The 17,860-nt window shown below is 36.9% G+C and overlaps 1 protein-coding gene across 1 annotated transcript in view; it reads left to right on the plus strand.

Moving 5' to 3' along the window:
- The first annotated feature begins 254 nt into the window (after window positions 1-254).
- The window catches only part of DNAJC24 (DnaJ heat shock protein family (Hsp40) member C24), a 55,155-nt gene continuing 37,549 nt past the window's right edge, over window positions 255-17,860 (plus strand). The window contains exons 1-2 of the mRNA XM_047071057.1: window positions 255-309; window positions 1,112-1,255. Coding sequence (XP_046927013.1) covers window positions 1,145-1,255 — 111 coding nt within the window. The 5' untranslated portion in view covers window positions 255-309; window positions 1,112-1,144. The remainder of the gene's footprint in view (window positions 310-1,111; window positions 1,256-17,860) is intronic.

The raw sequence follows: 17,860 nt of genomic DNA on the forward strand, positions 1-17,860 counted from the left end.
GTACTCTTGGGGGAGAGGAGAAACACTACAGTCGCAGACCTGGGACAAACCGGAGTTAGAAAGAAGCGAAAGACACCTCTTTTCACAACCCGACACTTACTGCTAGTAAACTCCTTGGAAGCAGAGACTGGTTACCATAGCGACCGCGTCCAGGAGGGCGGAGCGCCTCTTGCTTGGTGTCTCGGCCATAAGAGCTCGACTAGAAACGTAGTCACGTCAGAGCAATGACTTCCGGCGGAAGGAGAAGCCGGTTCCGGGTTTTGGCAGGCTGCAGGCGAGGAGTGGGTACGAAGTACTGTAAGAAGTTTGGTAAGTTTGATACTGAGTAAAGGCAGCGGAGGGTATCCGCCTAAGGCTGGGTGGTACAGCCGCAGTGAGTACAGTGGATTCCCAAGTCTCAATTTTGAGGAGCTCCCCACCCCCATCTCTTGAAGTTACCGGCTGTGGGAAGAGGTTGCCTGATTTCTGGGGCTCCCGGCGAGGTCTGTTCTGTAGTCTAGAGGGCTGGGGTGTCCTCCTGTGAGCACTTTCAGTTCTTTGTGAGCGCCAGAAACCGAGGGACTCTTGCTGTCTACCTGCCGCCCATGCTGACCAGCCCTTTCCCATATTACTCTATTGAGGTAATGTGGAAGAAATGTGAACACTAAGAAATGGAAACGCTAAGAGGGAATGCTCCCAAATTCATTTTAATTCTTTGCTGTTTTGTTTTGCTTTCAACATTTTTTAAATTTGTCAGCATTTATTAAATTTCTCTAGTGTGTTTACTGAGGACTTCTTGTGTGCCGCCTTTACCATGAGACTAGCACAAATACCTTCTTAGAGGTCATCACCGCTCAGGTTCATTTTCGGATTCTTTTTTCTTAATGCTATTATATATTCATTGATTTAAGATATAAGTGTATATCATGAAACCTGTAACACATGTTCCATCCTTGTCTGTATACTTACACGTGAGATTCTTGGGGCGTTTTGAATGAAAATGAAAATATATGCTTCATGAGGATTGTATTGTAATCATGATTTACTCCTAAATATTAAAGAACTTAGAAACGTACTTGCGTATTTCTTCGATCCTGCAAACTAATGAATCGTCATCAATATTTTTATTAAGCCTATCCGAGAAGGCCCACTTCTTGTTCAGTGGATGATGGCATTTGAGCAGATACCAAAGAAGGATTGGTACAGCATTCTGGGGGCAGACCCATCTGCAAGTATGTCAGACCTAAAACAAAAGTATCAAAAACTCATATTACTGGTAAGTCTTTGCTTGCAGATTTAAATCATGGGGGTGGGGGGAAACAGTTTTTTCTTAAGTGATGGGAAATTTAGGTTTCCCTAAAATGAATATATGATATCAAAGCAGGAGAAGTAAGGTATTAATTTGATTAGTTGAAAGTGTCAGTAATATTGTAAAAAAAAAAAAAATTTTTTTTTTTTTTTTTTTTAATTTGAAATGGGAAAACATGGTTTGGAGCAAGAAATCTGAGTCATGCAGGTTGATTTGGAATCCTGATTCTACCACTAACTGTGGGAACTTGGGACAAGTTACTTTCCCCCTGTATGTGCCTCAGAGAGGATTAAATGAAATAGTCCATGTAAAGTGCTTAGAATAAGCAATGTTAGCATCCAGTAGCCACTAGCTACATGTGTCTATTGAGCATTTGAAATGTGGCTAGTCCAAAATGAAATTTACTATAAATGTATAATACACAGCGGATTTTGAAGACTTAGTACAAAAAGAGAATATAGGCTCAGTCAGTTAAGCGGCCGACTTCAGCTCAGGTCATGATCTCGCGGTCCGTGAGTTCGAGCCCCGCGTCGGGCTCTGTGCTGACCGCTCAGAGCCTGGAGCCTGTTTCAGATTCTGTGTCTCCCTCTCTCTGACCCTCCCCCGTTCATGCTTTGTCTCTCTCTGTCTCAAAAATAAATAAACGTTAAATAAAAAAAAAAAAAAAGAATATAAAATAATCTAAACTTTATGTTGATTACATATTGAGGTGATAAAAATTTGGGTATATTGGCTATTTTGCATATTTTGTACATAATGTATGCATACATTTGCATATAGTATAATAAAATATAAAATTAATTTAATCTGATTTTGCTTTGATATTGCATATGTGGCTTGCATTTATAGTTTGTATTGTGTTTTTATTGAATAGTGCCCATTTATACACTGTTTTTCACACAACTCAATTCTTTTGTGAAATGAGTTGTATTTGTAAGTATATAGTATCTTTCTTAACTGTTATTTTAATTTTTTTCAACCTATATTGTGAAGTTTCTTAAGCCAATGTCAGTAACTCTATAATGGTCTCCAGTTAACTTAGTTTACAAAAGGGATAGAGCATCATTACTTATGTAGCATTAGTTGTTCCTATAGTTTTTGTCAAATAGATCTGAGATTTTGCCAAAACTGTTTGTGTTTATTGTGAGAGACAGTAGCCATTTTACTGTCAAGAATGTATTACTATCCCTTCTTTAGGTAGTAAGCTGACTAAATGATACTAAGATTTCTTTTGTCTCAGAATTTTCAAGATTTCTTTCGTTAAAGTCAAGTAGACTTGATTGAAAAATTTTTCCTCATACTGAATCATCCTTTTCCCTCATTTCAGTGAGAGTCGAGGCTAGAAAAGTAGACTGGGTCTAGATCATGCAGGCCTTTTAGTCCATGTTGACCTTTAATATGGCAATGAGAAGCCGTTTGCTCTTCATATATTAGCACTTGTCAAACACCAAAATGAGTGAGTCATTTTGCATACCCTCTCTTATCCTATTAGAGAGTTCCAGTTGCTCTAGATCTTCACCAACATTTGATGCTATTTGTCTCTTTCATTTCATCAATTGAGGGTTTCTCAATTTTGCTGCCATTGACATTTAGGGCAGGATAATTCTTTGTTATGTGGGGCTGCCCTGTGCAGTGTAGGATGATGAGCAGCATTCTAGATGCCAGTAACAACTAAAAATGTCTCCTGGGGGTCAAAATGGCCAACCTCCCCATTCCATTGAGAACCACCACCCAATTCTGTGTTTATAGTGATCTCTCATTGTGGTTTGGTTTTGTATTTCTCTGATGACTAATGATTGTAAGCATTTTTAAATGTTATTATTAGCCATTTGTATAATTATCTTTTCTGAAGTGTCTTTTTTAAAAATCAAGTGTATTCTTGGGGCGCCTGGGTGGCTCAGTTGGTTAAGCGTCTGACTTCGGCTCAGGTCATGATCTCATGGTTTGGAGGGTTTTCTCTCAGTTCTCCAGTCCTATCCTCCAACTTTAGTAGGCCACTTGTACCAGTGCCTCATAGATGAATGACTCTTGGCTGTCCTGTCCTATCTCTGTTCTTCCTTGTGAATACTTGGTAAAGGCCTATGGAATAGAATTGGTGGGCAGGTACAGTCTCTGTACATTTGGGGCCCGTCCATAGGTCATGCCAGTCTGGAGTTGGCCCTTAAAAATGATTAAAAGTTTGTTTTCTTTTCTTTTTTTTTTAAGTTTATGTATTTATTTATTTATTTATTTATTTATTTATTTATTGAGAGAGACAGCATGAATTGGGGAGGGGGAGAGAGAGAGGGAGAGAGAAATCCCAAGCAGGCTCCATGCTGTCAGCCCGATGTGGAGCTCGAATTCATGAACCATGAGATCATGACCTGAGCTGAAACCAAGAGGTGGACGCTTAACAGACTGAGCCACCCAGGCACCCCTAATTTGTTTTCTTTTTATCTACATCTGTGATGGCTTCCTGCTCCTGCTGCTATGCCAAAGATAAAGCCAGTAATGGGTTTCTTCTCTTCTGTGGAGGACCTTTTCATTTTGAATTTGGATTCTTTGGGTTTCTTTGAGTCCTCAGCTCCTTATTTAAGAAAACAAAAGAAAACAAACAACTATGAGTTTGTAGGATATCTGGCCTGTTCTCCTGGATTATTCCTATCTGCATTAAAATGTACCATCATTTTTCCCATCTTTGGAAAAAAAAAAATCCATCCTTTCTTTCAACCCATTTCTGCCACTTGTTGCCCCAACTCTTCTATGGTTCTTCTTTAAAAAAAAAAAAATTTATTTATTTTGAGGTGGGGGAGTGGCAAAGGAAGAGGGAGAGAGAATTCCAAGCAGGGTCTGTATTATCAGCACAGAGCCTGATGTGGGTCTCTATCTCACAAACCATGAGTTCATGACCTGAGCTGAAATCAAGAGTCGGATGTTTAACCAACTGAGCCATCCAGGCACCCCTCTGTATTCTTTGTAGCAAAAAACATTTCAGTATGTTATCTCTATTTCCTTTCTCCAATTTTCCTCTTCCCAACTCTTGTAAACCTACTCCAGTGAGGCTTTGCTCCCACCACTACACTGAAACTGCTCTTATCAAGATTGCCAGTGATATCTGTAATGGGAAAAAACACAGTCCTCCTGTGTTTTTCCTTTACGCACACATAATTCTTCTGTCACCAGATGTGTGGATTTTCAACACATCAAGCAATTTTCTGCAACACCAGTTGGATGTCCTATAATTCACTTCAATTCTGACATTCCCTGGAGATAGCGTCAGATCCCACAAAGTTAAGGGCTCACTCCCACAACACTGCCCCCACTTGAGATGCCAGTCACAAGTCCCAGGTTGTCACCTATACTTCTGACCGACCAGCTATAGATTAGGGTTCCCTGACCCCCTCCTTGAGTTTGATAATTTGCTAGAAAGGCTCACAGAACTCAGGGAAATCATCACATTTACCAGTTCATTATATAATAAAGGTTATGGTAAAGGATACAGATGAATAGCCAGATGAAGAGATACAGAATACAGGAGCTTCTGTCACTGTGAAGCTGGGGTATGCTACCCTCCTGGCATGTAGATGTATGTGTTCACCGACTCAGATACTTTCTGAACCCTGTACTGTTGGGAATTTCGTGTAGGCTTCATCATGTTGGCATGATTGATTACTAACTCCATTTCCATCTCCTCTCCCTTCTCTGGAGAATGAGGGATGGGCCTGAAAGTTCCAAGCTTCCAATTATGGCTTAGACTTTCTGGTGATCAGCCCCCATCCAGGAGCCCACCGAGAGTCACCCCATTAGAAAAAAAGACACTTCAGTCACCCAGGAGATTCCAAGGGTTTTAGGAATTCTGCGCCAGAAACTGGAGGCAGAGACATGTGGATATTTTTTTCTATTACTTCACAATATCCATGTTGCTATAACCAATGGTTAATACTTAGTCTTCATTTTGATTTATTAGTAAGATGACCATTTATCCTACTTTTCCCAGAGTAGAGGTGGTTTGTGCCTTTTGTCCTAGCATAATTAATAACTGCCTTTTTCAGTTTTTTGAGGTGTCAACGTTTAAATTTAAATTTATTTTGAAGAGGTTTTCTGTAGTTATGTACAACTGTGTAAATTATCACCACGGTTAAGATATGGAACATTTTCATAATGCTAAAAAGTTTCTTTGTGCCTTTTGATCCCCTGATGCCTACAACTTTAACCAGCTGGACCAGTGATTCTGGTGCACAGGTGTATGTGGGCCCACTGTACTATGTTATGGTACCTGCAAATGTGAGGAACTAAAGTCCTGGAGAAGGAGGGTCAAAGTGAGCAAAGGGGGAAAAAAAAAAAAAGACACTTAAAAGGAAGAATGGTTGGCCCAACTGTCTCCCAATAAGCTTTGCTGTATTGGCTCCTTGTGGAGAGATGGAGTTTGGAGGAGAGGACTTTCCAGACCAAACTCAATTAAAGAAAAACCAAAATTTTTTCTCCTAACTTGGTTTCTTCCTAAGCCAAATAGAGCTGAAGAATTCTGAACAAAGTTGGTATGGATGTATAAATTGCTTTGGGATGAAGAGGTATGTCTATTAGGTACTGATGGTAAGCTATGGAAGAAGCCTTGGAAAGGGGGTAAGACACTGTTTCTGGGCATTCCAAAGATGAGACCTCTTCTTCCAGGCAGACACCACTTTGCTAAGTAATACATTTAAATTGTCAACCCTGCTTAGATAACAGCAGCATTTGACACAGTTTATCACATATTCTTCTTTGTTATATTTTCATTTGTCTTCTAGGACATGATATTTTCCTAATTTACCTCTTACTAAATTATCTCTGGAAAGTAGTAGGTACTCAAATTTTGTTCAATGAGTGAATTGTATGAATGTAATCATCTTTATATTTTAATTCCTCTATTGATGACTTCAATTTTGTATTTTTATTTCTAACAACTCTGCCTATTTTCTGAATTTTCTTTTTGATGTGTGTGTGACTTCCTGATATTGTTTTAGGAATAAAATATTTTGTTTAGGTTAATAAAGTTTTTTTTTAAGTTTTCTTCTTTTTCTTTGGGTTCTTTTTATTTTATTTTATTTTTTTATTTATACATTTGTTTTTGTTTATTTTTGAGAGAGAGAGAGAGAGAAAGAGACAGAGCATGAGCCGGGGAGGGGCAGAGAGAAGATGGAGACAGAATCCCAAGTAGGTTCCAGGCTCTGAGCTGTCAGCACAGAGCCCTAGGCAGGCCTCGAACTCACGGACCGTGAGATCATGACCTGAGCTGAAGTCGGACGCTCAACCGACTGAGCCACCCAGGCGCCCCTCTTTTTTTTTTTTTTTTTTTTTTAAGTAGACTTAATGCCCAGCATGGAGCCCAACATGGGGCTTGAACTCCCTACCCTGAGATCAAGAGTCAGACGCTCAACCGACTGAACCACCCAGGTGCCCCTCTTTGAGTTCCTTTTGGTTTTTGTCTTCCTTTTGTCATAGAGGTTCTTTTTTCCTATATTTGGTGATCATTGGTCATCTTTTCATCTTTAAGAATGAAATGTTTCACTCCAATGCTTCATTATTAGTATATAGGAATAGAATAGATTTCTATATGTTGGTTTTGTATCCTGCGACTTTACTGAATTTATTTACCAATTCTAGTAGTTTTTGGTGGAGTCTTTAGGGTTTTCTACATACAGTATCATGTCATCTGCAAATAGTGAGAGTTTTACTTCTTCCTTACCAATTTGGATCCTTTTGTCTCTATATGTTGTCTAATTGCTGTGGCTAGGACTTCCAGTACTATATTGTATAAAAATGGTGAGAGCAGACATCTTTTTTTCCTGGCCTTAGGGGGAAGCTCTCAGTTTTTCACCATTAAGTATGATGCTGGTTGTGGGTTTTTCATGTAAGGCCTTTATTATGTTGAGGTATGTTCCCTCTAGATCTACATTGCAGAGGGCTTTTATGATGAAGAAAATTCAAGACAATGCAAAGATAGGGAAACACATTCCATGTTGACAGGCTGGAAGAATAAATATTGTTAAAATGTCTATACTATCCAAAGCAATCTACACATTTAATGCAATCCCTATCAAAATACCAACAGCATTTTTTTTCTCAGAACTAGAACAGACATTCCTAAAATTTGTGTGGAACCACAAAAGACCTCAAATAGCCAAAGCAAACTTGAAAAAAGAAAAACAAAACTGGAGGTATCACAATTCCAGATTTCAAGTTATATTACAAAGCAGTCATAATTAAAACAGTCTATGGTACTGGCATAAAAATAGAGATCAATGGAAGAGAACAAAAAACCCAGACATAAACCTACAATTTATATGGCCAATTAATCTTCAATAAAGGATGAATGAATATACAATGGGAAAAAGAGTCTCTCCAACAAATGTTGTTGGGAAAACTGGACAGCCACGTGCAAAAGTATGAAACTGGACCACTTTCTTTCACCATACACAAAAATAAACTCAAAATAGATTAAAGACCTAAATGTGAGACCTGAAACCATAAAGATCCATGAAGAGAGTACAGGCAGTAATTGCTCTGACATCAGCTATAGCAGCATTTTTCTAGATATGTCTCCTAAGGGAAGAGAAATAAAACCAAAGATAAACTATTGGGACTACATCAAAATAAAAACTTCTGCACAGTGAAGGAAATAATCAGCAAAACTAAAAGGCAACCTACTGATGGGAGAAGATATTTGCAAATGATATATCTGATAAAGGGTTAGTATCCAAAATATGTAAAGAATTGATGCAACTCAATATCCAAAAAACAAATAATCCAATTAAAAAGTGAGCAGAATGGGCTCCTGGGTGGCTCAGTAGGTTGAGCGTCCCACTTTGCCTCAGGTCATGATCTCACAGCTCGTGAGTTTGAGCCCCGCGTCAGGCTCTGTGCTGACAGCTCGGAGCCCTGGAGTCTGCTTCAGATTCTGTGCCTCCCTCTCTCTCTCTGCCCCAACCCACTTGCATTCTGTCTCTATCTCTCTCAAAAATAAATAAACATTAAAAAAAAATTTAAAAAGTGGGCAGAAGACATGAACAGACATTTCTCCAAAGAAGACATCCAGATGGCCAATAGACACATGAAAAGATGTTCAGCATCACACATCATCAGGGAAATGCAAATGGAAACTGCAATGAGATATCACCTCACACTTACCAGAATGGCTGAAATCAAAAACATAAGAAACAACAGTTATTGGCAAGGATGTGGAGTAAAAGGAACCCTCCTGCACTGTTGATGGGAGTACAAACTGGTGCATCTACTGTGGAAAACAGTAGAGAGGCTCCTCAAAAAATTAAAAATAGAACTACTCTGATCCAGTAGTCGCAGTACTGGGCATTTACCCAAAGAATACAGAAACACTAATTCAAAGGAATATATGCACCCTATGTTTATTGCAGCATTATTTGAAATAGCTAAACAATGGAAGCAGCCCAAATGTCTGTTGATTGAAGAATGGATAAAGATGATGTGGTATATATACACAGTGGAATAGTATTCAGCCATAAAAGGAGTGAAATCTTGCCATTTAGAACAACATGGATGGAGCTAGAGAGTATAATGCTAAGCAAAGTAAGTCAGAGAAAGTCAAATACCATATGATCTCACTCATTTGTGGATTTTAAGAAACAAAACAAATGAGCAAAGATAAATGAGAAACAGACTCTTAACTATAGAGAACAAACTGATGGTTACCAGAGGGAAGGTGGGTGGAGAGATGGGAGAAATAGAGGATGGAAATTAAAAAATACACTTATGCTGAAAAATAAATGAACAAAATAAAATACAAATAAAGCGATACAAAATGTTTAAAAATTAGTGACATGTTCCAAGCTTATTTGGGGGTTCCTATTCATAACTGGGGGGATTTCATAAAGTAGAGTTAATTATTTTGTTGGATGACTCCAAATGTACACTAGCTGAATCAACTTTCGAGAGGGGAATTTTCAGATCTCCTACCTGGGAAGATGGGAACATGGGCTCATATAGCTCCATGGGCCAACTTTTCTTTCTTTGTTTTGTTTTGTCATTCTGTTTTTGTTTTCAGTGCAACTTTGCATTCTACCCCTCAACCTAATATTTCCAAATCCAGAACCTTCTTTGATCTATCTCCATACATTAAACCTCTGGTTTTCTGCTGTGGTAGGAGAGAGGAGATACCTGGCTTTTTGATGAGGAGGAGAGCTGGAGGTCTGATTACATCTTCAGTAGTCTCAACCAATCTTCCTTTTGTCAGTCCTGCTCCTCAACCCCACTCTCAAAAGTACTTAATGCCTTTAGTTCTTCAGGTCGTCTGCATGAATGAGCTCACCTCTCAATTGTTTCTTGCTCCAGGCTTAGGTTTCAGTTTTCTCAGGTAGATGGAATTGGTTACCATGTGTGGATCAATTTTCTATCTTCTTAGATTTTGGTGTCTCATCTGCTTTTTCTCTTCTTTCCTATTATGTTTGTTCTTATGCATTTATGCTTTTGCCTTTTAAAAAAATTACTGGTTTTTTTGCTGGTATTTTAATGGGGTTTTGGGAGGGAGTAAGGATAAATGTATGTATAAATTTGTCCTTAGTGGAAACCCTGAACTATTTTCATTTCCCTTTAGGAGCCAAATCACCCTTCCTCAGCTATGTGCCTTTGCATTTGCTGCTCTCTCTCCCGGATCCGCTGTGCCTCCTCCCCTACCCTAGCCTATTAACTCTTAACTCATTATTTCAAAATTATTTTAGTTTTAATCCCTGCCTCCCCTAATCCCACTGTGTCTGCCTTCCATGTGCACACCTTCCCAAGTAGAAGTGCATTTAGTATTATTTCTCTAGGTCAGGAGAGCTGTAGCCGGCAGGTAAGGAGAAGGAGGATAGCTGGAGCGTGATAAAATGTTCATTCCTGTGTATCCTTTTAGAAGACAGAAGAGACTTGAGCATGTTTAAATTTTATGGGAAGTAGCCAAGAGAAGGCTTGGGGTTGAAGTTGTGGGAGAGAGACAATAATTGACAGAAAGCAGAAGGGGATGTCTGAACCATAAGTAGAAGGATTAGCTTTAGGTAAGAGAAGGAGGAACCTGTCTCCATTGTTACAGGACAGAAGGATGAGAAGGTGGATCCAAGAGCAGATTCCTTTGTCCGTTTGGCTGCTGGAAGTCAATGAGTTCTTATTTGGTGACTTCTTTTTTCTTTGTGAAGAAGACAGTTGTCCATTGAGAGAAGGTGAGAAAGGAAGTGGAGCAGCAAATTATAGGAGAGAGGATTTTTTTAACTGGCATTACTCTGGAAAAGCTCCCCATAGGTAGCTAGATACCCTGTTAGCAGTGAAAGTCTCAGCCAACAACTAACTGTATAAAAGGCATCCGAAGCTATAAAAGAACACCAAAACAGTCAGCCTACCACCTTGGCCTCCTTTAGCCTGGGTTATGGTGACTTTGATCCCTGTATTACAGCTTAGCACAATAACTTGTAATTATGGCCATGGGTTCAATATTTAGTGTATTCTGTTCAAGAAGACAAGGAAGTATGTAGTAATAAGTATATAATTGGTAGCATGTGTATTGTCCTTTATAGATTATACTTCACAGTTTACCAATACTTTCATGTCTTACCTGGTTTTACCCTCTCAGCTGTCCTGTATGGTAGGTAATATTATCGCTGTGTTTGCAGTTGAGAAAAATCAAGACTTAGTTACAGTTAAGTGGTTTGTCTGAAACACACAATTAATATGGGGTAAAGTCTAGGCATGATAACGTCTTTTCTGCCTCTAGACTCTCTCATTATATCACATCTCTCATAATTGCCATCCAAAAGGATTTATAGTTGTTTAAAGGCATAATTTTCAGTGTTCTAGATACCCATGGAACACCTCACTCATGTACAATGAAAGATTATACAGGTCAGACATAATTACTACTCTTTTAATTTTGAAGGGATCTAGATTATATAGAGAGTGAAACTTATTCTTTTTGTATAAGATGAGAGTTTCTAATAGAGTTGAGAAAACAGACTTCAAAGTTTATATTCTTTACAATTTGAATTACCTTTTTTCCTCAGTCTGTGTTTTTCAACAATGTCACAAAACAATTGGGAGAATAAAATTACATTTGACAAATACCATTCTGAATCTAATTTTGTAAAAAGGCACATTTATTACGTGTACTTTTCCAAGTTCAGAAGACTTTGAATTTAACACTCCTACATAATTAGTTGTTGGGATAAAATATTGCTAAATCGTAGGCTGGTAAGTTTACAGTGCATGTTGATTTAGTAAATACTGCTTCCTTATTTTAATTTTTGTAGATGTGCTTATTCAAGGTCCTGATTATGAAAAAAAATTCTTACTAAGTTATTAGAATGCTTTAATAAATATAAATAGTTACATATAAATGTAAAGTGAGGAATTAGCCTGAGAAGCACTTGTTTCACATACCATTAAGTCTGTTGCCTAATAATTTACTATAATTTAAGTCTGTTGCCTAAAATGTAATTGAATCAGTTCTTCCCAACAGCATTTTATTAATAGGGACTTTACTAATTAATAAAACTACATTGCCTTGTTTTCTCCTTATGAACAATTTTATTTAATTTTAAAAATGTTTTAGTTTTCTACTAATATAAGTTGAATTAATAATCCATTGCTTTGAAATGGTGTAGAGCCAAGAATGATTAGTTATATTCCCATAGTTTTTGCAGTTATGCATGTGAAAATTGCTGTTTACTAAAGATAAAGCTTCCCCCCAAAAGCTTTGTCAAATTGAAAATTGGGGTCTTTTCACATTGATGTTGATAATATTACAGGATACCTTTCAATTGGAAAAGAATTATTGTGTTGGAAAATTATATGCTGCTGTTACAATACGTTCCATAATCTTAAAGAAAATCCATGTAATTTGAGGGGAAAATATGCAGGGGAGGCTCTTATTTCTTAATATTGGAAGGGTGTAAAATGCCACTTAATACTTATGTGGGCATTCCGAGGTTCTCTTTTGATTACAAGTGGTTATATATAGATTATTGTTAGGCTAGTTATGTAATACATTTTAGCATCTTGAAAAAGAAGGTAGGAAGTACCTGTGGTGTAGTTGGAGGAAAATTACCACAATCAAAAAGAAGAGAGCTAAGGACAATTCTTGAAATAGGCCTTTGAATACATTGCAAAGCAAAATGATCCTGATTATAGGAAAGGTACTTTGGCATTAAGAGAAATTTTGTGAAAAATCTGGGGGTGTTATAAGTAAAAAACAGAAAGATATGACTTGTAATGAACATTGTAATTTTTGCTACTGTGGTTAACTGTTTAGCTGTCATCTGGGTGTCACATAAGATGCAAGATGTTTAACTTAGGTATCTCATGGAGACAGTATTATGAACTGTTCTTTTCCGTTATAAAAGTAGTAGGAATAAGACACTTTAAGTAAACATTTAAGGAATGATTTTAGCTAACCATAGCACTATGTATCAGGCATTCTTCACTTGATCTTAGCCAAAAGGCCGAGAAGCGATGTATCAGGCATTCTTATCACCGTACATGCGTTTCCTCATTTTACTCTGTGACGCGACATACCATTATTATCCCTCACATTTAGACAAGAAACCGAGTCTCAGAAATTAAGTAATACATTGGTTAGTGGCAAGATATTATGACACACTCTATATATACTTTAAAAACTGGTTAAATGAAAAAGGAAGGACTTACCTTTTTAGTGTATTTTTAAGAACCTTTCTACTGCTTATATGCTACAATAATAGATTATATCTTTAGAGAAAAGGTAGCATTTACATTAAAGGTGCAGTATAGCAATGTGTTAAAAATGTGGGCACTGGGGGCACCTGGGTGGCTCAGCTCAGTCAGTTGAGCGTCTGACTTCAGCTCAGGTCATGATCTCATGGCTCGTGAGTTCGAGCCCCATGCCAAACTGACAGCTCAGAGCCTGGAGCCTCCTTTGGATTCTGTGTCTCCCTCCTCTCTCCTACCCTCCCCATCTCATGTTCTGCCTCTCAAAAATAAATAAAATATTTTACAAAAAATGTGGGCTCTGGAGATAACTTTCTGGGCTTGGATTTTTTTTTTTTAATGTTTGTTTACTTTTGAGAGAGAGAGAGAGAGAGAGAGAGAGAGAGAGGTGCAGAGAGAGAAGGAGACAGAACTCTAAGCAGGCTCCAGGCTCAGAGTTGTCAGCACAGAGCTGTACATGGGGCTCAAACTCACAGGCTGTGAGATCATGACCTGAGCTGAAGTTGGATGCTTAACCAACTGAGCCACCCAGGCGCCCAGGGCTTGAATTCTGAGTGTGCCATATATTAGTTCTGTGACTCGGAGCCAGCTCCATAACCTTGGGTCCTGTTTCCTTATTTTCAAAATAGATGTGAATCATTATTTACTCATCACAAGTATTTATTGAATACCCACTATATGCCAGCCCTATTCTAGGCATTTAGTAACTATGTCCCATAGGGTAGTTATAACGATTTAAATGAGTTATATACATAAGCATCTAAAGCAATGTTTGGCCTTCAGTTAATGCTCAGTTATTATTTTTTAGTTGTGTATAATAATTCATCAGAAGGTTGATGCTTTACTGTTTTTTTTTTTCAGTAGTGAAAATAACACTTTAATCTTTTTTATTGGCTTAAGGGTTGTCATGATTTTTTTGTGCTGGAAAATGTAGATTTAGATGGTTGGGGACATAGGTAAAATGTCAGATGTCAGGTTATCTGTTAAAGTAAGGATGAAGAATGTATATCTAGAGATAGCTACATATTTGCAGAACTGATTAGTCAGTCAGGTGAAAGCAACTTTGTCTCAGAATAGACTTCTGCATTGTTATTTTCATCCTCTTATAACTATCAGCATTCTCTCAAATAGTATTTCCAGACCGTGAAAACACTGTACCACATTGACCTTTTTTTTTTTTTTTTTGTCAGCTTCAGTTTTTATTAAATCATTGTTCACTGATGGTGTTTCGAAGAGAGTTCTTCCTCATTTTGGGAATTGTCCCTCTGTTTTTTGACCTTAATCTACACGAAAGCCTAAGATTTAGCTGTTCTTGCTAGAAGATAACACACGTGACCAAGATTTTCTTTGAATTCAGTGCTACTGTAGAGACAAGTAGCATCAAAAATACAAATCTTTAAATAGCTGCCTGGATCTGAGGTTAGTGACTACAGAGGGGTGCAAGGAAACCTTAAGGTGATGGAACTGTATCTCAATTTTGGTGGTTGTTACTTGACAATGTATAATTATTAAAATTTACCTAGCTACACTTGAAATGGTAAATCTTATTGTATGTAAATAATTCCTCAGTGAAAAAGGAAATGAATCTTTCAAAGTGTGAGGTAGAAAATCCCTTATAATGGATTAAATATCCATCCTTCTAATGACATGGCTTATTTTGGTTTTTTTTGACATGGCTTATTTTGAAATGCTAAAACTGCTTTTTAGAAAAGGTACAATAATCATTTAATCATATTGGCTCCAAAAATCCTATTTGGTTATAATATAGTTGTAAATATCGGTTTTGATCTTTTCAGTGAGACCTCTTCTTATGTGAATCATAAATACCTAAAGTGTGGTATTTTAGTATGATTTCTTTAAGTGTGGTACACATTATTGGTCATATGCAAAAATAATTTTGCAGGGTACACAGGTGAACAGTTTTTATATGAACAGTTGTATCTTTTCTATGAAATATTTTATATATACATGTACATAACAGCAAATACTTGGTGTTAGGGTGAAGCCAAATAATGAATGAGATAATTTACAGTTATCAAAACAAGTAAATGAGAGTTTTAATAATATGATACTATAGTATAAATTTTGAAAATGATATAAGAATAATTAAAGTTTGGGAATCCCTAATCTGTACCACAGATCCAGGAGTCACATTCAGGTGGAGCAGTACTTAAGATGTTTTTCTTTACTTTTTTTTTTTTTTAATTTTTTTTAACGTTTATTTATTTTTGAGACAGAGAGAGAGACAGAGCATGAATGAGGGAGGGTCAGAAAGAGGGAGACACAGAATCTGAAACAGGCTCCAGGCTCCGAGCTGTCAGCACAGAGCCCGACACGGGGCTCGAACTCACGGACCGCGAGATCATGACCTGAGCCGAAGTCGGCCACTTAACCGACTGAGCCACCTAGGCGCCCCAGGATGTTTTTCTTTAACTATGAAAACCATTAAGAAAACTGAGATGCAAGGTTCTCAGGAAGCATCCATATTTGTGCTTTGCATTTAGAGCTTGAAGTTTTGTGCTTTGACGTTGAAGTTAATTTTAGAATTCCTCCGTTTGTAAATGGTAGCAAGACTTCTGTCATAGGTCTAATATATATTTTTACAGTTTGGCAATAGTATTGAGCACTGTAGTGTTTTGTCATGAATAAATATAATTGTGCATGTTTTACATGCAGTTTTTTAGAAGGTAGGAGACTATCATATTTCAGAATAAATTAATTTAACAAGTGAATAAAATAAAAGATTTAGCATAGAGTTACTTTTCAGCTCTGGAGATACTTTTACCCATCATACAGTATTGTCCTATATGGAAAAACTGTTTTTCTAAATTAAAAAGAAAAACATCTCAAAGGCAGTTAGCTTGATTAGGTTGATGTATGGCTAAATTCATCATGTTTTTGCTGTTTTGTTAACTCCTTTACTGTGATGGTTGAGGTATATAGGGCTGCTATATTCCTATATTGAGTATCTCCCTACTGTTGAAATTTCCCTCTTTCTCCCTTTTTAGCTGTGTCTGTTCTCTATTACTACTTCTCTTTGTCTGTTTCTCATTAATCCTATTGCTTCTTTTCATTTTTAGTCATTATTTCTTTTTCTTTTTTTCTGGTTGCTGCCTTTCGTCTTGTTTTATTTTTGCCTCTTCTCTCTCCTTTTGCTATTTTTTCTCCCATGCATCTTTGTCATTTATTGGCTTGCAAAGGGCATTGTCAACTCATGGAAATGTGTCTTTCTTCTGATTGTAGAACTTTGGGGGATGGTATTACCTTTAATTTTTTTTTTTCTTTTTAGAGAGAGAGAGCACACAAGCAGGGGAAAGGGGGCACAGGGAAAGAGAGAGAATCTTAAGCAGGCTCCACACCAAGTGGGGCTCAATCCCATGACCCTAGGATGGGATTATGACCTGAACTGAAATCAAGAGTCAGACACTCAAAAGTTGGATGCTCAACTGACTGAGGCACCCAGCTGCCCCGAGAAATGAAATTATTGATTACAGAAATGTAGAACAAAGATACATGCTAAGTACTCAAAATCAAATAATATGATGAATTTATAGACCAAAAATCATTTTCAAAACTTGTGTAAGGTGATAACAAAAAGGTAATACCGTCCCCCAAAGTTCCACAATCAGAAGATGCATTTCCTTGAGTTGACAGTGCCCTTTGTAAGCCAATAAATGACAAAGATGTAGCAGCCAAAAAAGGGAAAAAAGCACAAGAAATAATGACTGAAGATGAGAAGGAGCAATAAAAGTAATAAGAAAAATAGGAGTAATAGAAGTAAAGAAAAATTGAAATGGTTAAGTCACTGTTTTGTTTTAAAATACATTTACGTTTAGAATTTCCTTATGATTTGGTGTATCTTATTTTCAGTTATGCCAAAACCCCTAAAAGACATTTTGCCCCGTGCTTCCCAAAGGAATGAATATCACACTTTTGTTAAAGTGTTGAAATTCACTAGAGTACTGCTCCACTATTTCTTTTATCTATATAAAATAGCTAGAACTTTATTGTGTTTTTTAGGATATATTTCTTCTAGGTATTTAAAACATATTGGAGTATAATTTGTATGTAGTGAAATGCACCTATGTTAGTAATGAGTTCTGATTGAGTATTCCTGTATAACCACTATCATATCAAGATACAAAACATTTCCATCATACTAGAAAGTTCCTTTATGCTCCCCCTTCTTCCCTAGGCAACCATGGATCTGCTTTCACTCTCACTATAGATTTCTTTAGTCATTGTTTTAAACACTAAAAATTTCTTGATGTTTTATTTGGACTTTAATTAACCAAATTAATTATTATGATTTTTAAAGAGAGATGAATTTATCCCTTTTCCTACTCCTAACAGGTAAACCTTATATAGCATATTACATAATATGCTTTCAATAAAAATATAAGAAAATATAAGCAGTCTAGTTAGCACATTTGGGGTATGGTAGAAGTGAGTTGCATGGGGTTTACGTGACTTAAAAATAGCAACTATCATTTTGCCACAGGTATTTGTAAACGAAGCACCTTTAAAATTTATCTTAAAGTAAATCATGGATTTTAGCTCATTAATTCCCTTTTACTTGTTAAGGTTATTTGTGTTTTGACTAATTTTTCCTTTATTTTCAAATGAATACATTATATAAATGTATGCTTAAATTATTTTCTATGTCACAAATAAAATTAATGCTGTTTTGCCCATGCTATGTACTAATTAAACATAAAATAGATTCTTAAACTCAGTAATGGAATATAAAACCCATTCTCCTTCTATTAGACTGATATATTGACTATAAATTGAGCATTACCCTTGGTGCAGTGTGTGGGAAAAGACCATCTTTCCTTGAAGCAACTTCAACTAACCATTACCTTTTAG

The sequence above is a fragment of the Lynx rufus genome, unplaced genomic scaffold (assembly GCF_022079265.1).
Source record: "Lynx rufus isolate CCGP_SWC_20201006 ecotype Redwood Valley unplaced genomic scaffold, mLynRuf1.p SCAF_9, whole genome shotgun sequence".
Lineage (NCBI taxonomy): Eukaryota > Metazoa > Chordata > Mammalia > Carnivora > Felidae > Lynx > Lynx rufus.